General features: G+C 43.2%; 1 protein-coding gene across 1 annotated transcript in view; it reads right to left on the bottom strand.

The window, feature by feature from the left end:
- ZNF365 (zinc finger protein 365) overlaps window positions 1-26,059 on the bottom strand; it is a 52,285-nt gene that overhangs the window by 20,855 nt on the left and 5,371 nt on the right. Inside the window, exons 2-3 of the mRNA XM_073596258.1 lie at window positions 23,079-23,822; window positions 7,769-7,949 (exon numbers count right to left, since the gene is read on the bottom strand). Coding sequence (XP_073452359.1) covers window positions 7,769-7,949; window positions 23,079-23,809 — 912 coding nt within the window. The 5' untranslated portion in view covers window positions 23,810-23,822. The remainder of the gene's footprint in view (window positions 1-7,768; window positions 7,950-23,078; window positions 23,823-26,059) is intronic.

A 26,059-nucleotide genomic window follows, 5' to 3' on the forward strand; every position in this document is an offset into this window, starting at 1 on the left:
AACCTGTGTTCAGCAGCGCCCCCAGCCTTCCCTAAAACTTACTTGAGTCCCATCTAAATCTAGTGATGTGCACGAGAGCCCTGGGTCTCTCCTTCATTGGCTGAGACACCAGCGGTAGCGATTGGCCCCCGCTACTGTAAATAACACACAAAGCGGGTCCAGGCCGCACTCTGTGTATGTATGGACACACAGAGCAGTGCCTCGGGAGCAAGCCTGCTCGGGCACTCCCATAGCAAGCTGCTTGCTGTGGGGGCACTCAGCAGGAGGGAGGAGCCAGGAGAGCCAGCGGGGGGACCCAAGAAGAGGAGGATCGGGCTGCTTTGTGCAAAACCAATGCAAAGAGCAGGTAAGTATAACATGTTTGTTATTTTTTTTTTAAAACAAGCCTTAAAAATCACCTTAAATAAAACCTGAGGGTACTCTGCTCTAGGTCAAGAGTGTATAACACATAAAGTGCAGAAATCAGGAGTGTGTAACAGGAGTGCAGAGGTCAAGTAATGGTTAGGGGTCAGAAGTAATGCACAAAGTTCAATAGTTTGGTATAAGTGATGTCCAGAGTGCTGGTATCAGTAGTAACACAGAGTGAACAGGTCAAGGGCAAGTAATGCATACTTACAGAGTTCCGAGTACAGAGGTCAGGAGCATATAATGTACACAAGGTGCAGGAGTCAAGGGTAAGTAAAGCATACAGTGCAGAGGTCAGGGTTATAGTGATTGTAAAGGCTTTTTTAAATAGCAAACATGTTATATTTGCCTCCTCTGTGCAGTTGGTTTTGCACAGAGCAGCCTGGATCCTCCTCTTCTCGGGTCCCTCTTTGCTGCTCCTAGCCCCTACCTCTTTTGAGTGCCCCTCAGCCAGCAGCTTGCTACAGGGGACACCCAAGCTGAGTCACAGCTCCGTGTATCCATTTAGACACGGAGTCCAGTCCTGGCCCCACCCCTCTCTCCCCTGAGTGGCTGACTGGCTTTGATTGACAGCCGCTGGAGCTATTGGCGTCGCAGCTCTGTCTCAGCCAATCAGAAGGAGTGTACTGGATGGATGAGGGGATCCTGGACATCACTGGAGAGAGAAGGAGCTAAGGTAGGTAACTGAGGGGTGCTGGGGAAGCTGCTACACACAGAAGGTATTTTATCTTAATGCATAGAATTAAGATAAAAAAAAAAACCTTCTGCCTTTACAACTCTTTTAAGTGACATATATGCAGAGTTAAGGAATAAATATTGCAGGGGTCAAGAGTAAGTAATGCACACAGTGCAGGGGTCAGGAGTAAGTGATGCACACAGTGCACAAGTCAGAGTAATGCATACAGTGCAGAGGTCAAGATAAAGTGTAGGAGATCAGAATAAATGCACAGACCACAGGAGTCAGGAGTAATGTACAGTGTGCAGAGGTCAGGAATAAGTAATACACAGTTCAAGAGTAGGTAACTCACAGGGTGTCGGGGTCAGGAGTTAGTAATACACAAATTACAGAAGTCTAGAGAAAGTAATTCACAAAAGTCAGGAGTACGTAATGTACAGAGTGTAGACCTCAGAAATAAGCAATGCACAGAGTTCAGGGGTAAGACGTACGTAACACACAGAGTGCAGGGAGTCAAGATTATGTAATATACGATGTGCAGAGGTCAGGAGTTAGTTCTGTATAAAGTGCAGAGATCAGGAGTAAGAAATGCACAGATTGTAGGGGTTAAAAGTAAGTAATACACAGAGTACAGAGATCAGGAGTAAGTAATACACAATGCAGGGGTCTGGAGTAAACACTGCTAGAATGTAGTGTATTTTGTATTATATGCAGCAACTTGCCACCTATTTCTGCATACTTGTTCTAGGCCATTGGGCTAGAATTACAGCCAGGCCACTAGCTCTACACTGGTCTCATGCCAGGTTTACTTTAACAGCATCCTCAGGAGAAATTAACACAGCAAACTTTCTTGTGGCTTTGCTTCTCCAATTAAATAAAGTGTGAGAGAACTCAGAAAAGAGTGTTATTACTGAAAACAGAGCTGGGCTAACGCAGGGCTGGTTCCATACAGTGGATTAAACTCACAGAGAGGAGCCCTTGTAGAAGGTTTAATTTACATAATTGGGTTTATCGAAAACTGTGAATACTGCACAACTGGCAGAATATTTGTACAACTAAAAGTGAATGTTTATCCTTGCTGCAGGATACCTAGTTTCCAAAAGGCTGACTGGTAATGTGTGCCAATAGCAGTAATAAGGTAGAAATGGCAGCTATTTCTGCAGCAGGTTATTGTTTAAAAAAAGAAAATGCCAAATTACTGGATTCAGCGAATTAACACTTCAAAGTGCTTTCTTTGTTTCATAGGCAATCCAGTATCTAATACCCTGGCAAAGTCAAATTGATTCACTAAACCAGGGGTCTCCAAACTTTGTAAACAAAAGGCCAGACTTTTGGGGGGCCAGACTGTGGCCAGTGTGTGTAGAAAATGCCCCGGCTTTAATGTGAGTAAACAATGCTTTGTTGTTGGTGTCAGCGGAGGGAATAGTGCCCCATTGTTGGTGCCAGTGGCAATAATAATGCCCCATTGTTGGTGTCAGTATGAAAAATAGTCCCCCATATCAGTGGAAAAAATAGTCCCCCAAGGGCTAGATAAAGGCATGCAAAGGGTTGCAGTTTGGAGACCACTGCACTAAACCAAAGCTGCTAGATAGTTCAGGAAAAATACCACATTATGGCCACTAGATGGAGCTGACGATCATACGAAATTAACTTATAAAACATAATATGCTCGGAATGCATCACGGATAGGCAAATACTTATGACGTTCGCCCAATATATTGAAATATATTAAAATGCATGTCTGGGCACAATAACAAAAGAAGCCTAATCATGTCTCTCTAATACGTGAACATTTCCCCATGTTTTATTCCTGAAAATCCCAAGCCTCTTTGTTGACCCTGCCTGAACTACAAGAACTCTACCAACCCTCTACTCTTCTCTGTCCCACTCCAAATGCATACATTGATATCTTTCCCAGCAAAACAATGCTGCTGTCTAACCCCTAAGAGATCATCCACATACTGTACTTAGGAGAAGGGCTCTTGGGGGAAGTAATACTGGGGGTGTGCTCAAGTCAAAAGAACTCAAGCTCCCAAAAGTTGCCCCTGAAACAATTTTACAATCTTCTTGACATCACAGGGAGTAAAAAAAGTTGTTTCTCTATACAGGAACAACATAAAAGTTAAAATAGATGGTAGATGAATGTTTAGAGACATTCTCTAAATGGGGAAAAGGATGTTTTTGGGAATAAATTGGGTAATGTCTGGACATACACTTTAAAGCGGTTGTAAACCCTCATGTTTTTTCACCTTAATGCATTTTTTTGCATTAAGGTGAAAAAAACTTCTGTCACTGACCAGCCCCCCAGCCCCCCGTTTTACTCACTTGAGTCCTGTAATTCCCACGCAGGAGACGTGCTCTTCCCCTCTGCTCGTTGTTTTGGCTCTTGATTGGATAGATTGATAGCAGCGCAGCCATTGGCTCCCGCTGCTGTCAATCAAAGCCAATGATGCTGGCGCCAGGGGCGGAGCCAAGTCCGGCACTCTGCGTCTATGGAGCACACCCGCAAGGTAACCCCCCAGAAGAGTGCTTCTCCTAGAGGGTTATACGATGCGGGGAGGAACTACCAGCGCCGCCGGGGGACCCCAGAAGTTGAGGATCGGGGCCACTCTATGCAAAACAAACTGCACAGTGAAGGTAAGTATAACAGGTTTGTTATTTAAAAAAAAAAAAAAACAAAAAAAAAAAAGCCTTACAATCACTTTAACCATTTAAGCCCCAGACCATTTGGCTGGCCAAAGACCAGAGCACTTTTTGCGATTCAGCACTGCGTCGCTTTAACTAACGATTGCGCGGTCGTGCGATGTGGCTCCCAAACAAAATTGACTTTTTTCCCACAAATAGAGCTTTCTTTTGGTGGTATTTGATCACCTCTGCGGTTTTTACTTTTTGTGCTGTAAACAAAAAAAAGAGCGACAATTTTGAAAAAAATGCATTATTTTTTACTTTTTGCTATAATAAATATCCCCAAAAAATATATAAAAAAACATTTTTTTTCCTCAGTTTAGGCTGATAACGTATTCTTCTACATATTTTTGGTAAAAAAAAAAAAAATCCCAATAACCGCTTATTGATTGGTTTGCGCAAAATTGATAAAGTCTACAAAATAGGGGATGGTTTTATGGCATTTTTATTCATATTTTTTTTTTACTAGTAATGGCGGCGATCAGCGATTTTTATCGTGACTGCGACATTATGGCAGACAGATCAGACACTTTTGGAGTTATTTTGGGACATTTTTTCACATTTATACAGCGATCAGTGCGATTAAAAATGCATTGATTACTGTGTAAATGTGACTGGCAGTGAAGGGGTTAACCAGGAGGGGACGCTGCAGGGGTTAAGCGTGTCCTAGGGAGTGATTCTAACTGTAGGGGGGATGGGCTACGCGTGACACGGCACTGTTCACCTCTCCCGATTATAGGGAGCTGTGATCAATGTCAGTGTCATTAGGCAGAACGGGGAAATGCTTGTTTACATCAGCCTTTCACACTCACGGAGCTCACGGCAGGGTGGCGCGCACGCGACCACACAGCGGCAAATTTAAAGGGACGTACCTGTACGCCCATTTGCGTGTCCGTGCCATTCTGCCGATGTAAATGTTTGTGCGGCGGTCGGCAAGCGGTTAAGTACACTAATGCAAAATTGCCCAGAACCACTAAGTGCAAATCATAGCAGAAACTGGACCTTTTGCACTCTTTGTTGTCCTACAACAGCTTACTGAGTTAGAGTTTGTTATAATGTAATCATATCTACTTTACATTTGCAGTTCAACTATAACTAACTGAGACCGTGGCAAATAGTGCTTTATATGCCAGGAAGCGTTATGCGTTATTCACAGCAGGAGTTTACTCTGCGTGATATACTGTACAATTCTTTCAAGGTCTAAATTTTATTAAGGTTAAAGGAACTTTTGTATCCTTGACAGCTTACAATTACAGTTCAGTACTGCTTTTGAATAACCCCACAAAAAGTGGTTATATAACCATTAGCCCATATATTCAGTGGACCCAGCGTCAGGGCTGGGTTCAGCCCTTCCTTCTCAAAGCTGGCCGCTCAGCTGTCGGATAATTTCCAGCTCCTATCTTTCCACAGTGACTCACTTGTTTATGATATCCTGCTAGTCAGTCCTGCCAAATTAAGCCGTCCAGCCCAGATGATCTCTGCCTTCGACTTGGTCAAATCTCTAGAGACGCTCTCCTGTGTTCCTGGTAAAAGACTTGCTTGGTTGACATTCTTTCTGGCTCCAGATCCTGCTTGCGATTCTACTACGCTCATCTCTGGCTCCCTGACGTTTTGGCTTGTCTGACTATCCGTTCCGGTTCCTGAATTCTGGCTATGTTTTGCTTACTTTTACTCTGATTTAACTGTACTTCTGTCTCAGTCTGATTCATGGTTTCTGACACCCATATGCTGGATTTAATATACTAATGTTATAGCTGTGTATGTTATTGTTATACTACTTTGAACCCAAGAGTTCCATTTATAAAAATAAGTTGCTGTACAAATATCTGAAGCATTTGCACAGCCGTCAAGAACAATCCACATAATTTCTGTAATATGTTTACTTCCTATGACTGTTGGCTCCATCTAGTGGCCATAATTTCAGGGTAATGCCACACTATGGCCACAAGATGGAGCTGATAATCCTAGGAAATAAACATATTAGTCACATTACGAGAATTATTTGTGATGGCTGTGTGACAACTTGACACTTTTTTTTTTTACAAATAGACCCCATAGTGATTAAAGTGGTTGTAAACACACACTGTTTAATTTACATTGTTCCTTCTATTTCTGTATGTGGATGATGGCACTGTAATTAATTTAATTAAAAGTACCTTTTTCCTAATCGATATACAGCTGTCACATGACCCAAATTTTTCTCAGCCTGTCTGAAGGGAAACATAAGCAGGGGGAGCCTCTTGTCCTCTGCTGCTGCGCACATGTTCAAAATAAAAAAAACTACCTTTGGAATACAGAGTAAAAATAAATAAATTATATTAATAAACTGTTTTAAATTGTTATACAAATGTATATTTGAAATCAATTCTTTATTATTTTTGTCAATAACATGGTGTGTACGGATTTTTGCCAGTCACAAGCTGTCACGCCCCTCCAGCCTGTGTCTTATAATAGGAGGGAGGTTAATCCACCAATAATCTACATGTAAGATCCCGCCCCCATTGTATTTAGCTGGTTAGTGGACATGGAGGAGGAGGGAGGGAGTGGGCTGTCATTTACTACTGTGTATACACCCACATGTGTGACTCTATATTCACTTGGGCTGCTCAGGTGTGATAGGGAGAAAATGCTCCACATAGAAACTCACTGAAAACTGAGCATGTGCAGAGTTGCCACTTCAGCTGCAAAATCCCTAGCTGAACAGAAGGTGGAGATAGAGAGACGCAGGATCAACCAGTTTTTTTGCAAAATACAGAAAACAAATCTCATAGTGAGTAGAGTATAAACAGCATGTTGTGCGTCAGAAATGTTGTGCGTCTTTAGCTCCATTTCAGGGCCAAATTCAGTCAAAGATTCGGCCCTGAATCGTCCCTGGACCGGAAAATGAGGACCCACAGCATTCCTGTGCGCTCCACAGCCAGTTCCAGTGTGAGCGGAACCTTAAGGTAAAATGCATGTAAACCCCATTCATGAAATATGACCTAGGCGCATATATCTGTATGTTGTCTTATCTCTCTCCAAAGCCCTAAGTCCCGTGTCTTTCTGCTGCTCGGTTCTTCTGTTATAAGCATAACTTCTGACAAGTTGTCCGACACAGGAGATAAAAGCAGCTGGAAATTTGTGTCGGGGAGGGAACTTAGAGACAGATTAGCTGGGATCTGATCTATTCACAGCAGAGCTCTGCAAGTATCTTCGTTCCACTGCCTATGTGGAGGGGGGGGGTGTTTGCCTTTCCTCCAATCAGCTGTCACACAGTGTACATCCAGACTCCCCTCCCACTGCTAAAACAGGTAGAAAAAATTCTAACACACTTTCTAAAAACAGCATATAAAGCTGAAGCCAGCAAATATACAAATAAAAATTATGAAGAGAGAGATTTGTTTCATCTCTGTGTATCTGATGCTGTTCACTTCACTGGGTATATGTGAGGGTTTACATCCACTTTAAGTAAAATATTGCCTTTGTAACAAAGTGAAGCTAAATCGGAGAGTGGCACAAAATAAGCATTTCTGGCTAATAAAAGGTAACATAAGGAATTGTATAGTGCAAGCAGCATGCAGGACTGTTCCTTAGAATTTAAAGTGTGTATTCCATCTGTCACATCAGTTTTAGCTTCCAAAGTAAAGTAGAAGCAGCAGATCCACTGACTTTGCTAAACAGCAGAAAGCAGCAGTTTGTGCCCACGGTATGTCTATTTGTTACACATACATCTTATAAGAGAATCTATACACAATGGGGTTGATTTAATAAAGGCAAATCCACTTTGCACTACAAGTGCACTTAAAATGCACTTGGAAGTGCAGTCACTGTAGATCTGAGGGGAAGATCTGAAATGAGGGGAAGCGCTGCTGATTTTATCATCCAATCATGTGCAACCTAAAATGCTGTTTTTTCCTTGCATGTCCCCCTCAGATCTACAGCGACTGCACTTCCAAGTGCACTTTAAGTGCACTTGTAGTGCAAAGTGGATTTGCCTTTAGTAAATAACCCCCAATGTCTTACCACAGCATCTCCTGCGCTGGCTTGATTGTTTTTGATCTGTCGGTTCTGATAAAATTCCAGCTGCTTTTCTGCAAGTTCCACTCGTTGTAGCAAGTTCTCAATAAACTGCTGGAGTCTCCTTTTCCCTCGTAATTCCTTCTCAGCAGCTGCCTCCAGAAAGTGATTGATAGACACAACTTCTCTAAAGTGAAGAAGAAGACATAATAATGTTCTGCTACAACTGCTTCATTAAACAGACAGAATTAACAAACATATAATATACTGTATATACAGAGGGGTCCCAAAAAAAATTATACACACTTTAACATGAAGAATATATGCATAAAATGTTATTACTAGAGTTATATAAACATCAAAAGGGTAGCTGTAAGTCATGTTAGAAATTATAAAAAAAATTATAAAAAAAAACATGATGTGTAAAGTCCATAAAGAGTAATAAATGAAAAAGCCCCACTAACCACTTGCTGTCCGCTCTATAGCCAAATGATGACCACAGCACGGACCTGAATTTCCGGCCCTGTGCACGCGCCCCCCTGCAGGGTGCGCGCGGCGTGCACTGTGATCACCGAGTCACTGAGACTTGGGTGATCACAGATCAGAGTAAGGGGCTGGTCCCGGCCCCTTACCACGTGATTAGCTGTCAGCCAATAACAGCTGATCACGTGGTGTAAACAAAAGCTTGGTTCGTTTTTTTTCCTCCTCACGCTGAGAAAAAAAAAGCCGATCACTGGCTTATCTGCAATTGACATCGGTCCCGAAGAGGAAGAGGCAACTATGCCTCATCTGTGCCCACCAGTACCCCCTGCCAGTGCCACCTGCCATTTCCACCTGCCAGTGCCCGCAGTGCCCACCAATGCCCATGAGTGCCACCTATTAATGCCCACAAGTGCCACCTCTCAAAGCCCACCAGTGGTGCCAATCAGTGCCACCTAGCAGTGCTCTCCTATCAGTGAAACCGATCAGTGCCCATTATTGCCACCCATCAGTGCCCATCACTGCCACCTATCGGTGCCCATTAGTGCCGCCTCATCAGCGTACATCAATGAAGGAGAAAAATTTTTGAATTTTTGAAATTTTTTAAACAAAAAATAAAAACCACAGAGGTGATCAAATATCACCAAAAGAAAGCTCTATTTGTGGGAAAAAAATTATAAAAATTTCATTTGAGTACAGTGTAGCATGACCACGCAATTGTCATTCAAAGTGCATCAGCGCTGAAAGCTGAAAACTGGTCTGGACAGGAGGGGGGTTTAAGTGCCCAGTAAGCAAGTGGTTAAACACTGTCCACAGTGAACAAGAAAAGTGAAAGTTGAAACCACCATCCACCGCCGTTCAATGTGTACTCACTCCAATCACCAGCCACCAGTCACCAACTCCTTGTGAAATCATCACCCACCAGATCAAAGGGCTGCCATTACAACAGCAGAAACACATTTGACACATGGTAAATCTCTGGAGTGCGTGCAATGATCTCCAATATGTTATCAATGCCACCTTCAGATGGACTCCAACTAGGGCAAATAAAGCTCACCAGGAGCCAGAAATAATTCCCAATAGTGTTGTTTTTTATTGGTTTTTTTTTTAATGTTGTTAAAAATACAAACGTACATAATCAGATAATTCTAACACATGAATCTGCTTTGATCTGCTTTGATCTAAACCATTCAATTGTAGCTCTGGTTGTATGTTTAGGGTCGTTGTCCTACTGAAGGTGAACCTCGGCCCCAGTCTCAAGTCTTTTGCAGACTCTAACAGGTTTTCTTCTAAGATTGCCCTGCATTTGGCTCCATTCATCTTCCCATCAATTCTGACCAGCTTCCCTGTCACTGCTGTAGAAAAGCATCCCCACCACCATGTTTCACAGTGGGTATGGTGTGTTCACGGTGATGTGCAATATTAGTTTTCCACCACACATAGTATTTTGCTTTTAGGCAAAAAAGTTCAATTTTGTTCTCATCTGACCAGAGCACCTTCTTCCACATGTTTGCTGTGTCCCCCACATGGCTTCTTGCAAACTGCAAACAAGACTTCTTATGGCTTTCTTTCAACAATGGCTTTGTTCTTGCCACTCTTCCATAAAGACCAGATTTGTGGAGTGCATGACTAATAGTTGTCCTGTGGACAGATTCTCCCACCTGAGCTGTGGATCTCTGCAGCTCCTCCTGAGTTACCATGGACCTCTTGGCTGCTTCTCTGATTAATGCTCTCCTTGCCTGTCAGTTTAGGTAGACGGTCATGTCTTAGTAGGTTTGCAGTTGTGCCATACTCTTTCCATTTTCAGATAATGGATTGAACAGTGCTCCATGAGATGTTCAAAGCTTGGGATATTTTTTTAAAACCTAACCCTGCATTAAACTTCTCCACAACTTTATCCCTGACCTGTCTGGTGTATTCCTTGGCCTTCATGATGCTGTTGGTTCACTAAGGTTCTCTAACAAACCCCCGAGGGCTTCACAGAACAGCTGTATTTTTACTAAGATTAAATTACACACAGGTGGACTCTATTTACTAATTAGGTGACTACTTTTTCAAGGCACTGTAAACAGAACAGTTATTTTGGAAAAATACTGAGTGTATCTTTTGTGTCTGTTCCCTACTGCAGTAGTTATTATTTTGGAACCACTAATCAATATGAGGAAAGGAGTTGCCTATCTATGAAATTTCCAAAACAATAATAAAAATAGTCCAAACATTTACTGAATATCTTATTCACATCAGAAGTGATAAATACAATACTGAAGTGCCAACATCCCAAATAACTATACATAATACATCGTCTTGATATTCACTGAACATTTAAGGCACTAATAACAAAAATGGAATTTCCGTAAAAGTTTATATTTTATTTATGCAACAATTCTAAAGCTTTAGAATACAAAAGCACTGGCTGGTACATTGTTACATACAATCACCAAATCAATCTCTATTCTCCATATTCCTGCATCAAATATCCATTTATCCAACTGTATTGTACGAATTGCAAATGTGTGGGAAGCTTAACGTGTTTTAAAGAATCTTCATCAGGGTAAGGAGTCAAGTACTGTAAATAGATGGTGAAACATCTATTTATTGGCCAAATATAAAAACAGCCCCAGTTGTAGACCAGAAAGTGCTCAGGTGGTCACACGGAGTGTACACAAGGAACGCAGAAGAACCAAGGAGGATGGTAAGCGAAATGTGTTAATGTAAGTTGTATAATCCAAGATCCAATTCGACCTGGTGGGTCATGGTGGGTATGGAGGAGTATGAGTACCCATGCCTATTTTTAATTTGGTTGACTGATCTTGTACCATTAGTGTTTTCATATCAAACTGTTATCAGATGCTGCTGAGTGAATACTTATGCTCCCATCCCTGTAAGGCAGGGGTCTCTAAACTTTCTATACAAAGGGCCAATTTACAGTTCTTCAGACTTTAGGGGGACTAGACTGTGGCTATTGAGAGTAGGAAAGGTCCCGATGTCAGTGGGAAAAAACAATGCCCCATCTTTGGTGTCAGTTAAAAGAATTGTACCTCATCATTGGTCTCATTAGGCCCTATCGTTGGTCTCATTGGGAGGAATTGTGTCCCATTGTTGGTATCAGTAGATGAAATAGTGCCCTAAGGCCTGGATAAAAGCAAGCAAAGGGCCACCTCTGGCCCACGGGTCGCAGTTTAGAGTCCATTTCTGTAAGAGGAGGTCCAAGTGGGTTGGGTTTTGAGGACACGTGAGAACATGTGTGGCTAAATGTTCATAAAGTTTATTTGAACGTGCTACAAAGGTTGTTTGACTTTGTGAAGTGAGTAGATCCTATGTGCACTAGACGTGAGAGATGGGCAGCACAGTGGTGTAGTGGTTAGCACATTCGCCTAGCAGCAAAAGGGTTGCTGGTTCCTATCTCAACCCACGACACTACCTGCCTGGAGTTTGCATGTTCTCCCTGTGCCTGCATGGTTTTCCTCTGGGTACTCCGGTTTCCTCTCACTCTCCAAAAGACATGCTGGTAGGTTAATTGGCTCCTGTCTAAATTGGCCCTAGTATGTGTATGTATGAATGTAAGTTAGGGACCTTTGATTGAAAGCTCCTTGAGGGCAGGGACTTGATGTGAATGTACAATGCATATGTAAAGCGCTCTGTAAGTTTGACAGTGCTATGTAAGTGCTTGAAATAAATAAGTTAATGTATGTGTTCCTAACTTAAGCTTTTCTTTTTTGAGAGCAGGGACTGATGTGAATGTACAATGTATATGTAAAGCACTGCGTAAATTGATAGTGCTATATAGGTACCTGAAATAAATAAATAAGAGATAATGCAGATCACCTTCACATGTTCTGGAAATTCCAAAGTTTGTGTGGTACTGGGACGCAGTTGTCAGCATGCTTAATACTGCTTTCCAAATAGAAAACAACAGAATTATTTGCATGTGCAGCTGTTTGAATCCACACAGGACCTCTTGTCAGACATGTGATGTGTTAAAATCACAAGCCTTACTAATGCTGCGTACACACAAGCAGACTTTGCGCCCGGACTGGTCCAACGGACCGAATCCGGCGGACAATCTGGCCGTGTGTGGGCTTCATCGGACCTTCAGCAGACTGTTTCTGTCGAAAATCTGACGGACTTTAGATTTGGAACATGTTTCAAGACTTTACGTCGGAACTCCACCAGACCCAGTTCCTATGGAGAAATCCACTCGTCTGTATGCTAGTCCGACGGACGAAAACCGACGCTAGGGCAACTATTGGCTACTGGCTATGAACTTCCTTATTTTAGTCCGGTCGTACATCATCACGTACAAATCCATTGGACTTTGGTGTGATCGTGTGTAGGCAAGTCCGTTTGTTCGAAAGTCCGTCGGAAGTCCTTCAAAAGTCCGTCGAAAAGACTGTCGGACCTTTGTTGCCGAAAAGTCCGCCCGTGTGTACAGGGCATTAGAGGTCCTGCATGACCTTATAACATTGAACTTGCGCTTATTGTGATGTGATCACATCAATAAATGTTTGGACTACAGATTATGGATATGTAGTATGCCCCCTGTAACTCCAACCAGAACACTAACCTAGTCCTTTTTTTGCATGCCTGCCTGCCCCAAAAATGTAGGGCACCAAGATATACTGTTAGTTTATTCTATCACTTTTTTAGAGAGTGGAAACTCCCTTTAAAATATGTGCTATCGTGAACCAAAATAATGTGTCATCCATCCATATTTTCTTAAAACATCAGCAATGTTGTTATCCTAAATGTGATTTATATGTAAAGTGTCAGTCCTCTGTAGAATTGTATTTTATTTTATGTTATACAATTGCCTTGCAGTATACTGCAGATTCCTCTATTCCCCAATAAATAGTGTTAACTCTAACCAAAGTATGCTTTAAGAGCTTTAAAAGATTTCCAGTGACTCATATCACAGAAATTGCAATATTAATGTTATGTAAGTGAAATATAATAGACATCTCAGAAAGAACACAGTATATTGCAGTATTTATTTTATTCTTCATCTTCTGTATGCCATAGCGCTTACAGTGGAAAACATTTGTCTTGGCAGATGAAGTTCTCATACATTCTACTTTGTCTAGATTCAGTATTCTTTTCCAGGAAAGTATAAAATCATAATTATAACAGCAGATCTGTTGCTTTAGGTTTTTAATACATGATCAAGCCAGGTGTACTATGTCAGCATGTGTTTTTATTCCCATGAGCTGATTCATCTAGCCATGAGATGTGATATTACAATAGAAAAGTGGTATATCAAATTGTATTCTTACCTGTGATATTTGGTTTGATTCATATACGAGCAAAAAAGTGTTTTAATAGCATTTTGCACTTGAAAATGTAATACTTAATTAACGAAGACTTTTTTACTAGTTGAAAACACAACATGTAAGCATTAAATCTGATCTAAACCCAACAACAAACATTATTATACAGCTTACCAGTCCTGCGTTTGTCTTCTTTTTTCCGGCTTTTCCCGCTATTGTCAGCATTTAAATTTGCCAATAACAGACTTCCTAACCACACTGTATCCATGGAGGGGCAGTGTTTTCACTTTTGCACGAGACTACAGAACACCCCGCACACACACACGCACACTTCTCCATTAATGAGATTAACGATATTGCACAGAGCAGCCTGGAAACTCCTCTACGGGGTCCCCTGCCGGTGATCTTGGCTCCTCCTCTTCTCTGTCTGTTCTCTTAGCAAACCACTAACTATGGAATCACTCCCAAAACCAGTGTCCATGGATACACACAGCGTAGCTCACTTTCTGCTCACTGGATTTGACTGACAGCAGCCAATAGCTTTCTACCCTTCAGGAGCAAGCAATAATGTAAGACCCCTTCACACTGCCAGTGGGCTGTGTTAGGGGTAAAGCGGCATTAGTTTTAGCGGCGATTTACGGCCGCTAGTAGGGTGCTTTTAATGCGCCCGAAAAGCGCTGCTGGCGAATCGCTTTGCAGGCGCTTCGTAAGCCATGCCAATTCACTTCAATGAGCAGGGGCGATGGAGGAGCGGCGTGTACACCGCTCCTAAACTGCTCCAAAGCTACAGGACACAGGTAAGTGATGGGGGGACAGTGGAAGGGTTTAACCTTAATGCAGAGAATCAGACATTTATGGATTTTTGCTGTCTGGTTATCAAAGAGCCATCTGGCCTGCTGGAGACAAAGCATTAAGGTAAAAATTCTTTAGGCCTCTTTCACACTGGTGGAGTCCGCCAGCAGATTCGCCTGTTCAGCAGGAGATCTCTCCTCTGATTCCCGCTGAGCCAGCAGATGACAGGTACGTGTCCGCTCCACTGATGCAGAGCGAACACAGACACACCCCACAGTTCTCTATGGGGAGGTCAGATGGAAACATACCGCCTGTCTTTTTCTATCCGACTGTAATCCGATCTTATCCCCATCCATCTGTTTTTTGCGGACAGGTTCAGATCTGGTGCCAGTGGGTGTCAGTGGGACATCCACCACTCCATAGAGAGCAATGGATGGTCCAATCGGGTCCGCCTGACAGGCAGACTCCGTCGGTCAGTCAGTGTGAAAGGGGCCTTATGCCGCGTACACACGACCGGACTTTACGGCATACTTGGTCCTGTGGACCGGAGTCCGGCGGACAATTTGATCGTGTGTGGGCTCCAGCGGACTTTTTTCCCCAAAAGTTTGACGGACCTAGAAATGAAACATGTTTTAAATCTTTTCGACGGACTCAAGTCCGGTCGAAAAGTCCGCTGGTCTGTATGCTAGTCCGACGGACAAAAACCGACGCTAGGGCAGCTATTGGCTACTGGCTATGAACTTCCTTGTTTTAGTCCGGTCGTACGTCATCACGTACGAATCCGTTGGACTTTGGTTGATCGTGTGTAGGCAAGTCCGTTCATTCGGAAAGTCCGTCGTAAAGTCTGTCGAAAAGTCCGCTGGACAAAGTCTGCCGTAAAGTCTGGTCGTGTGTACGCGGCATTAGACTTTAGAACCACTTTAAAACTAAACTCTACGAATTGAAAAAAATTTCCTTGCAAAAGTAAATGCTCATTTTTTCCCCAAGATACCAGTAAAACACACTTAGTCCCCTTTAACACTGGAGGCGTTTTTCATGCGCTAAAGGACTAAAAATAGCAGACCCCTTTCACACTGGTGGCATTTTTCAGGCACTAAAGGGCTAAAAATAGCAGACCCCTTTCACACTGGAGCCGTTTTTCAGGTGCTAAAGGGCTTAAAATAGCGCCTGTAAAGTGCCCGAAAAAACGCCTTCCCTGCAGCCCCAATGTGAAAGCCTATGTGCTTTCACACTGGAGCGATGCGCTGGCAGGACATTAGAAAAAGTCCTGCAAGCAGCATCTTTGGAGCGGTTTAGGAGCGGTGTATACGCCGCTCCTTCACCGCCCCTGCCTATTGAAATGAATTGGTACCGCTGCTGAAGCGCCTGCAAAGCGATTCGGCAGCAGCGCTTTTTCGGGCGCATTAAAAGCACCCTGCTAGCAGCTGTAAAGCGCAGATAAAACTAAAAGCACTTTACCCCTAACACGGCCCACTGGCAGTGTGAAAGGGGTCTTACATTATTGCTTGCTCCTGAAGGCTCTTTCACCCATGCAACCACTGCGGATGGTGGTTGCAGCTGTGACTTTATCACACGCAATGCAGAACCACGAGTCCTGCATTTGAAGTGAAGATGCACTGGAGAGAAGAGGCGAATGCTGACTGCTAGGAAACAAGGAAAATTACTTTTAAGGCTAGGTTCACACTTATGCTTTCCCACAATCCGTGTGTGTTACTCGCACGGATCTCGTGTTTCTCGCACTGCATTGCAATCACACTACCCTCGTGATCTGTTGTGTGTGTCAATACAAAGTTAATAGGACCCCAAATGCAAGTCACAAACATAGTGTGTTTGACAGCTCTGGATCGCATAGTACAAAACGACCATGCAATCCGGTTCAGTGTGGCTCCAAAAAAGGAACATGCATATTTTTAGTGTGATGCAGTGCAATCTGAGCCCATTAAAAATGTATGGGCTCAAATTACACCCCACTAAATTGCATTTGAACTGCACAGGAATGCGGTGCGGTTCTTGTAAGAGTCACATGCGATGTACAGTGTAAAGTACCATTACTGGTACACTAGGCAAAAACGACCATTTAACAGTGCTGTGGAAGCCCCACTGCAAGGCTAGCTTTTTCATATTCCCCCAAATCCAGCTTTTAAAAAAATAAACAGCTCAAACAGCTCTGAAATACCATTAAGATCAAACTGGCCACTGCTGTGACATTTCAGTTTCCTGAACATAGCTAAGGGATGGCTCTGTCTGAGGTAGTAACTGGTTGCCTCTACCTGAGCATCCAATCATCTTCACATCTATGCATTGTATTTTACGGCATGCTGCAACAATGTACATTAATGCAGGACACTTTATGAGGTGTATTCAGTGTCATATATTTAAAATAGCAGCCAAAATCACAAGTGCAATAACTGCCAAAACAACCCCCATAAGTCCATTACGTTGCTTTGGCAGCCCATTTATTATAATTTGCTGCCTTTATACAGAGAAAATTAACACACAAAAGAACACATGTGGGGTGCCGCAACATAATGGAGCGGAAAGTTGTAAGAGCCCTCACACTAAAATCACTCTTGACTGCTTTTAAAGAAACTATAATGGTTTTGGTTTAGCTGGTAATCATAACATTGTGTTTAAAATATCACATGACTACAATAAAAAAAAAAGAAAAAAAAATTGGACACATTAGTGATGTAGCATCGGACTTATGAAACTATAGTGCCTAGTGAGGGGGACACAATATCTAACACACCTGGAAGTCTTGGCAGTGACACCTCTAGATTTTGTATAAAGGAAAGGTTTTACTCACCATCTGCCAAGGTGGAAAGTCTTAAAGCCGTAATAGTTCCAAAACAAAAAATGTAATATATTGCAGCTTACCAATCAATACATGTGGTGGCTGCATTGGTTTTCTTTTGATAGGCTTTTTTGCCCCTTTGTTTTCATCTGCTGATCTGGCCAGTAACAAACCTCCTGTATTAGTGCCATCACTTTAGATCAGGGGTGTCCAAACTTTTTTCAAAGAGGGCCAGATTTGATGAAATGAACATGCGCGAGGGCCGACCATTTTGCCTGACATTCTTTGAACCATTAAAATTTGGTCTAAGTGTATTCGTTCGAGCACTAATACACTGCCCAACAAGAATTCTCTTGCCTTTGTGGCTGTGTGAGTAAAGAGATGAGCTCAGGCGTATTGTTTGGATAGGAATAGGAAATTTGAGGAAAAAAAAACTTAAAAAGAACTGTGAAGCAAAATAAGGGTCAGTGCCCATCTGCAGATCCCCAATTGCCATGAATGCAGCACCCCCAATCGCCAAGAATGCAGAACCCACCATTGCCAGGAATGCACCCACCATTGCCAGGAATGCAGCACCCACCATTGCCAGGAATACAGCACCCACCATTGCCAGGAATACAGCACCCACCATTGCCAGGAATACAGCACCCACCATTGCCAGAAATGCAGCCCCACCATTGCCAGAAATGCACTCACCATTGCAAGAAATGCAGCACCGACCACTGCAAGAAATGCAGCACTGACCATTGCCAGGAATGCACTCACCATTGCCATCAGTGCAGCCTTGGAGGGGACATGGAGGGGGCAAGACGAGCGCCAAAGATATCCTACAGGAGAATCTCCTGTTTACACAGCGGCCTCTTTAAGTGAAAGTCCCGCCTCCTTTGATGGACAGAACAGTCGTCCAATGGCAGCGCCGGAGCCGGGACTTCCTATTACAGAGGCTGCCATGTAAACAGGAACCTCCTGTGTGCACGCCACTCGTCCCGCCTCCTCCCCCCGAGGCAGCCAGACTATATATCGTTTGTGACCCGGCGCTGAGAGATCGTCAGGGGCCACTAAAGATATATATGTTTAGATAACCAGGTGGGCTGTTCAAAACCGGACCGCGGGCCGCGATTGGCCCGCGGGCCGGAATTTGGACATGCCTGCTTTAGATGAAGGAGCATAGAGGACACCTTTGGACAGCAGAATTGCTAATCTGGGGGGAGGGGAGTGCTAGATGTACTAGCAGATTTAAACACACTAACCATTTGAATTTAAACTCCAGCTAACACTTTATAAGCAGTTACAGCAAACAGTTTTTTTCTTTTGTGATAAAGATTTTACATAAATACATAAAAGCTGACCATTGTTAGCACCCCTGAGTACCCCAGTTTCTCTCATCCATGTAACTGACAGAAATAATCTGCAAGAGAGCTTGTTCTTTTGAAAAACAGACTTACTGGACAGATCATCAGATGAAAATAGAATGCCTAAAAAAGAAAATGGATGCAGCCATCACATCTATGAATTGATAAGCTGCAATTGTTTTTTAATACAGCTTTAAAGACTAACTCTAGCTTTGCTATTACATTTTACTTTAAATAGTTCATCTAGACATTTGTCTGCTGTTTCAGTGCTGTATAAACTGTATGAAGTATCAGCAGGGTCCCCATCAGGGGGGGTGGGGCAGACCACACAGATGTAGGGGGCCTAGGTGTCCCGAGGGGCCTGGGCCCCGACCAGGGCAGTCTTTGACGGTGGGGTGCGGGCAGGATAGTGCCTTGCTGTTCATCTCCACACGCCAAGTGGGCGGGCGTGGGGAAGGCAAGCAGCACAGTGAGGGAAACTCGGAATGAGTGCCCGGGAGAGAGAAGACCTCCACTGCCTCCCTGACACCCAAAGAGGCGAGCAGCAGCGCCTGCTAGAGCCTGGGCTCCTCCAACCTCCTCTCTTTTCCCGGCTCCAACATCAACAGTGACGGAGCCCAGAGGATTTGGACTGGCAGGAGGCACAAGCAGATAGGGGTCTGCTGGAAGGAGCTGAGCACCCTCATTGTCACCCAGAAGAAAGAGTCCTGCCCGCTGCTGGCCAGCATTAAAGTCCTACTGCTGGCATGGAAGGTACCGGGCCCCACACACAGACACCTACCCGCAGACAGGCACTGGGACAGGGGGGCACAGGAGTGACTGCAGACAGGGCTAAGGGTCTCTCTCTCTCCCCTCTCCCTCTTTCACCCCATTTCTCTCTCTCCGCCCTCTCTCTGCCCTCCCCTCTCTCTCTCACCCCAAATCTTTCTCATACCCACTCTCCCCCTCCCCTCTATCTCCCTCTATTTCTCGTCACCCCCCCCCCCCATGGAGACCATGGGATGGCGGGGATGGGACTGGAGGAGGAGGACATCAAATGGGAGGGATGGGACTGGAGGAGGAGGACATGGGATAGAGGAGGAGGAGGACATGGGATGGAGGAGGAGGAGGACATGGGATGGCAGAGAGGAGACTGGAAGGGGAGGACATGGGATGGAGAAGGAGGAAAACATGGGAATGAGAAGATGGGACAGGAGGAGAACATGGGATGTAGAAGATGGGACTGGAGGAGAAGAAGGATGTGGGATGGAGCAGATTGAATTGGAGGAGCAGGAGATAAGAGTATCAGCTACATACAGTTGTGCTGTGTTCCAGCAGTGGTATGGGGACTTCCTGTCCTGCTCAGCCATTCACAAGAAGCCTTGTATTTTATGAATGAATACAAGGCTGATGTAAAGATCATGACAGAATTCACCTGCCTCTCCACCTCAGCCATTCAGAGCAAGCCTTGGGATGTCCCCATACTGCTGGCAGAACACAGCTGTTTATTCTATGTGCTACATACAGCACTGATAGTGGACACATTTCCTAGTGAGGAAAATGGCTCTTTTGGGCCTGCTTGACCCAAACTATTTAAAGTGATAGCAAAGCTGGAGCAAGGTTTTAGGCTTCTTCTTTTAGAGGCTGCTACTGATTTAAGTATTTTGTTCATAGCAAAAGGGTCACTTGAAAGCCAAAATCCAACTGAAACTTTTCATTTTAATTTGCAGGAAGAAAAAAAGTGCTTTTCTAGACCTGTGAGGAAGGGTTAGAATGTTTTCTTACTGCTGCCCATCCCTTCGTGTCCCAGTAACATCAGTTACCCACTTTTCTTACAATCACTGTAATTTAAAGTGAAGCTGCAAGGAAATATTTTTCTAAATCTTTTAATACAGTAATGTATAATTAAGAGTTTTTGCCCAAATGTAGTTTTCTGCAAAGCTAAAAGCTGAACTTCAGACAGATAAAAAGTGCACAAATGAATTCATCTCTGTAATCATTACTGCATCATTAAATGTATTTTTTTTAACCTCAAGCAGTGTAAGTACCAGAATTTGAGCCTCCTGCATTCCCTGGAGTGTGGGAGGAAGAAACAGGTCAAGGAGCGGATCAGAGGGGAGAAAAAAACAAAATGTGAGAGAAACTCTGCAAACTGTTAGAAGTGACTATATTATGTCAGGAGAAGAGGCATACAGGCTCAGACACACCTATTGTTGTCATTGATGAGAATTTGCTAGATCCACCTGCAACCAAACAGACAGCACCATAGACGGTGACCATGAAGAAATGACACAAGGTGTCTCTCAGCTCCAGAAAGGTATCCACATTGAAGTACACACACTGATGTTTCTTTTGAGCGGCAAAGAGGGGATGCCATCCCGTGAAGAAACTGAACATCGCCTAAGGTCACAATCTCTGTACTAGGGCCATCAAGTTGGGCCATCTCCAAAGGGATTGCCCAAACCATAAACAGGGGAACCGTTAATCTAGAATGCCCCAATGTCAAGCAGTGCGGCAGTAAAGTGGAACAACCCCCCATCCAAGAACTGAAGATGTGGCAGTCGACTGTCCTGTTGTGCATGGATGTTTTATTATATTATGTTTTACAGAAAGCTACAACTGGTGTTTAACCACTTGCTTACTGGGCACTTAAACCCCCCTCCTGTCCAGACCAATTTTCAGCTTTTAGCGCTGTCGCACTTTGGATGACAATTGCGAGGTCATACAACACTGTACCCAAATGAAATTTTTATAATTTTTTTCCTACAAATAGAGCTTTCTTTTGATGGTATTTGATCACCCCTGCGGTTTTTAGTTTTTGTTAAAAAAATGAAAAAGACAGAATTTAAAAAAAAAAAAATTATATTTTTTTTATATTTTGTTATAAAATTTTGCAAACAGGTAATTTTTCTCCTTCGTTGATGTACGCTGATGAGGCGGCACTGATGGGCACCCATGGGTGGCGGTGATGGGCACTGATGGGTGGCGGTGATGGGCACTGATTGATGGCAGCACTGCTAGGTGGCACTGATTGGCACCACTGGTGGGCATTAATAGGTGGCACTTGTGGGCATTGATAGGTGGCACTTGTGGGCATTGATAGGTGGCACTTGTGGGCACTGTGGGCACTGGCAGGTGGCAATGACAGATGGCACTTTTTGGCACAGATGAGGCATATGTGCCTCTTTCCCCTTCAGGACCGATGTCCCTTTGACATAAGCCGATGATCGGCTTGTTTTTCCTCCTCACGCTGTCAGCGTGAGGAGAAAACAAAACCGATCACCGAGGTTTTGTTTACATCATGTGATCAGCTGTCATTGGCTGACAGCTGATCACATGGTAAGGCGCCGGGACCGGCCCCTTACTCGGATCTGTAATCATCCGAGTCTCCGTGACTCGGTGATCACAGCGCGCACACCGCAAGCCCTGCAGGGTGCACGCGGTGCGCGTGCACAGGGGAGGACGTCCCATGACGGCCTCCCGGAAATTGAGGTCCGCGCTGTAGCCGTCATTCGGCTGTGGCCCGGACCTCAAGTGGTTAAATATATTTTTAAATAAAGCTAGAATAAACTCCTAAATATATGTTTTATATATTAGTTCTTGTATTCCCTTGTACTGATACACTCTGACTGATAAAAAAAGAAGGATCAGCACTCTGAGACAGTTAGGTGCCTATTGCTTTGCACAGTGCTGTCAGTCTAACACCATGAACATGCTTACAGAAGGGGAAACCACAAAAATGACTTTAAAGTGGTAGCAAGAATTACAAAAAAAAAAAACTTTCTGCAAGCTAAAGCAATAATGTGCTAGTATGCATCCCATAAATGCACAGACATTTCTTGAAGCAAAGCCCTCCAGCGGGTCGTTGTCACCGCTGCAGAGGCGTCCATCTTCACCCAGTCTTCCGTATGCCCCATGCACACAGTCGGATTTTCTGACGGAAAATGTTCGATGGGAGCTTGTTGTCGGAAATTCCGACCATGTGTAGGCTTCATCGGACATTTTCCATCGGAATTTCCGTCACACAAAATTTGAGATCTCAAATTTTCCGACAACAAAATCCGTTGTCGTAAATTCCGATCGTGTGTACACAATTCCGACACACAAAGTTCCACGCATGCTCGGAATCAAGCAGAAGAGCCGCACTGGCTATTGAACTTCATTTTTCTCGGCTCGTCGTACGTGTTGTACGTCACCGCGTTCTTGACGTTCGCAATTTCCGACAAGATGTGTGTGACTGTGTGTATGCAAGACAAGTTTGAACCAACATCCGTCGGAAAAAATCCACGGATTTTGTTGTCGGAATGTCCGATTGTGTGGACAGGGCATTACAGGTTCGTGGGCTGCAACAGCTTGAATGGGCGAGTCGCTATGATGTCATTTATTATAAACTTAACTGTAGGTTAAAATCAACATCCGGTTGGATCCAGCCAAGCTTACTATCACTTTAATGTGATGTTGCTTCTTCAACGAAATGACACAGGAAGTAAAAATTAAATAACCATTTTCTCCTAATGTCACCCATCCAATTGGTGAGTATCATTACCATGGTTTCATGGGGCTAGAGTGTTTAAAGTCTGCAGATGATGAATGTCTTAATTTACAAAAGTGAGGTAGGACACATATAACAGATATTCTCTCTTACAGGTACTTACTCTTCCTTCCTTTGGAGTTCCTGCTCAGATTCTGTTAGTCGCTGGCGAAGAATTGCAATCAGCTCAACAGCCACATCTACCTGACGACTGAGGGCTCTTTCTCTGCGTTGAACCTCCTGCTTCTTCTGAGACAGTTGTAAAAAGGCAGCTCGGACTTCCAGCAATTCTGACGTTTTTTGGCAAAGTTCCTCATTAAGTTTATCAATTTTCTTTCCTATGGTCTTATCAACATTTTCAGCAAGCTGATTTAGTACAGACTTCTCTTGTGGTTCTAACTGAAACTTAGTACTCATAACAGGATAACCAATAATATAATTGTGTCTTTTAGTTGAATTGTCTGAGAAGGAGGTTTTAACAAGAGGTAAAGGTCGTTCTGATAGTATTTCTATAGGACTGTGGGATTTTTTGCTTTCGTTCTTTAGGTCACAGAACGTGGGTGAAGTGCTCTTTTGATTTAGTGCATTGTCAATAGATTCCACTTGTCTTTCATTTAGAGGATCTGTTGAATTTTTAAGTTCTGTCTCTTTCAAGGAACAAATAATTCCTGATTGTCCCCAAAAATATCTTTCTTCATAGCTATGCATATAGTCCATATGAGCTCTCAAAGAGGAGAGGCTTTTGAAACGAGAACTTTCTCCACACTGGGGGCAACGAAAAGGCTTATATAGGTTACCATTTCTTACAGAGTCCTGCCACGAGGACTTAATTCCTTCAGATGTTTTCTGTTGCATTACCCCCGCACACCTGCAAAAAATACATAACACTTTATTACAGTATATTAAGTATATTGTAAATAATACCATTGGTTAACCGTTACTATGTATCACATAGTAACAGTTAACCAATCACATTGAAGAGTAGGCCAAAGTTTAGCACTATGAACCCCTTCACTGCATCGAGATTCCAGATAACTCTGGGGGTTTTCTTATTACAGCAAGTACCACCAAAAGCAATCATTGTTAGAAACCTAACCTAAATTTTAGCATCCCTGTTTCAGCATTTGCAAGAGTGATTCATCTTCCCCTTCTCTCCCTTCACTCTGTTTGAATGAACAGGGACATCTGGCAGAGAATACCACTCCTGTTCATTGACTTGCTGTTCACTCCTAGAACCATAAGTCATAGGTCTTAAAATGGCCTTACTCACAAGAGATGGGAGATCCATTCATTCTTTCTTGAAGCATGCATCCTCTGTATTCTTAGTCCCCAATCCACCAGATATACAAATATACAGATGTGTGCACATGGTGAGAATTTCCAATCTGTGGTTCTGAGGTTAACTCCAACATGGCACTCTTGTTGTAGCCATGGCTCAAATCAAGTGCAACTCATTAATTTATTGAGTTATATGTTGTCACTTGGTACATATAGGTGTTAGGTGGTACCTTATAGTTCTTTAACCATAACTGTGTTCTCCTAGAAGTCAAGTAGCAAATGTTCTTAAAAAATAACTAATAATGCCCAAGAGATGGCTCTGATTTTGATCACAAGTAGAAGAAGTCATCTGGAGCAACTATGAATTTGTGATTAATGAAAAGCAGTATTAATCACTTTAAAACCAGGCACTTTCATCCCCTTCCTAACCAGGCCAATTTTCTTCTTTCAGCGCTGTCGCACTTTGAATGACAATTGTGCAGTCATGCAACACTGCACCCCAACTCATTTTTTAGCATTTTTTCACACAAAAATAGAGATCTTGTTGAAAGAAAAAAAAACATTTCTTAGTTTCTGTAATAAAATGTTGCAAATAAATAATCTTTCTTCATAAATGTAGGCCAAAATGTATTCTGCATTTTAGTGAAAATAATCCAAATCAGTGTAAATTATTTAGTCTGTAGGAAAGTTATAGAGTCCATAAACTATTGTATACAGGTGCATCTCGTAAATTTAGAATATCATGAAAAAGTTAATTTCAGTAATTTTATTCAAAAAGTGAAACATATACCATATTTATTGGCGTATAACACGCACTTTTTTCCCCTTAAAATCAGGGGAAAATTGTGGGTGCGTGTTATACTCCGATCTCCGCTAATTGTGATCTATCGGAGCGATCACCGCCGACTTTCACATAGAGTGTAGTGTTAAATATGGCGCGCGGAATTCAGAGGGCCGCTCACAGTCACGCCCAGTCCCGCCATTGGACCTGTGTTATGTCCATCATAGGGCGGGACTGGGCGTGACTGTGAGCGCCAACGAGAAGAGCCGAGTACACTCGGCTATGTGTATCTCGGCTCCGCCCAGTCACTGATCTCGGCGGCGCTTGTTCAGCTCCGTCGAGTCCCTCCGAACTCCGCGGCGCCATATTTAAAACTACACGCTATGTGTATGTCGGCGGCGATCTGTCCAAGCATGTAATGGACACTGGGGGCAAGGCTGCACTGACCACTGGGGCAAGGCTGCACTGATAAGGCTGCACTGGGGCAAAGCTGCACTGACAAGACTGCACTGACAAGGCTGCAATGGACACTGGGGCAAGGCGGCAGATGGACACGATAAGGCTGCATTGATGGGCATTTAAATGTAAGTTTTTTTCCTTAAACTTCCCTCCTAAAAGTTTTTTTCCTTAAAATTCCCTCCTAAACTTGGGGTGCGTGTTATACGCCGGCGCGTGTTATACGCCGATAAATACGGTATATAGATATAGATATATATCTACATCTATAGATATAGATATAAATATAGATACTTATATAGATGCATTATACACAGAGTGATATATTTTAAGCATTTCTTTCTTTTAATTTTGTTGATTATGGCTTACAGCTAGTGAAAACCTCAAAATTCTGTATCTCAGAAAATTAGAATATTACATAAGACCAATAAAAAGGCGACCTTCAGCTCATCTGCATTGTTGGGTCTGATGTCTCATCTTCCTCTTGACAATACCCCACATATTTTTTATGGGGTTTAGTTCTGGCGAGTTTGCTGGCCAATCAAGCACAGTGATACCATGATCATTAAACCAGGTATTGGTACTTTTGG

Source organism: Aquarana catesbeiana, linkage group LG08 (assembly GCF_042186555.1).
Source record: "Aquarana catesbeiana isolate 2022-GZ linkage group LG08, ASM4218655v1, whole genome shotgun sequence".
Lineage (NCBI taxonomy): Eukaryota > Metazoa > Chordata > Amphibia > Anura > Ranidae > Aquarana > Aquarana catesbeiana.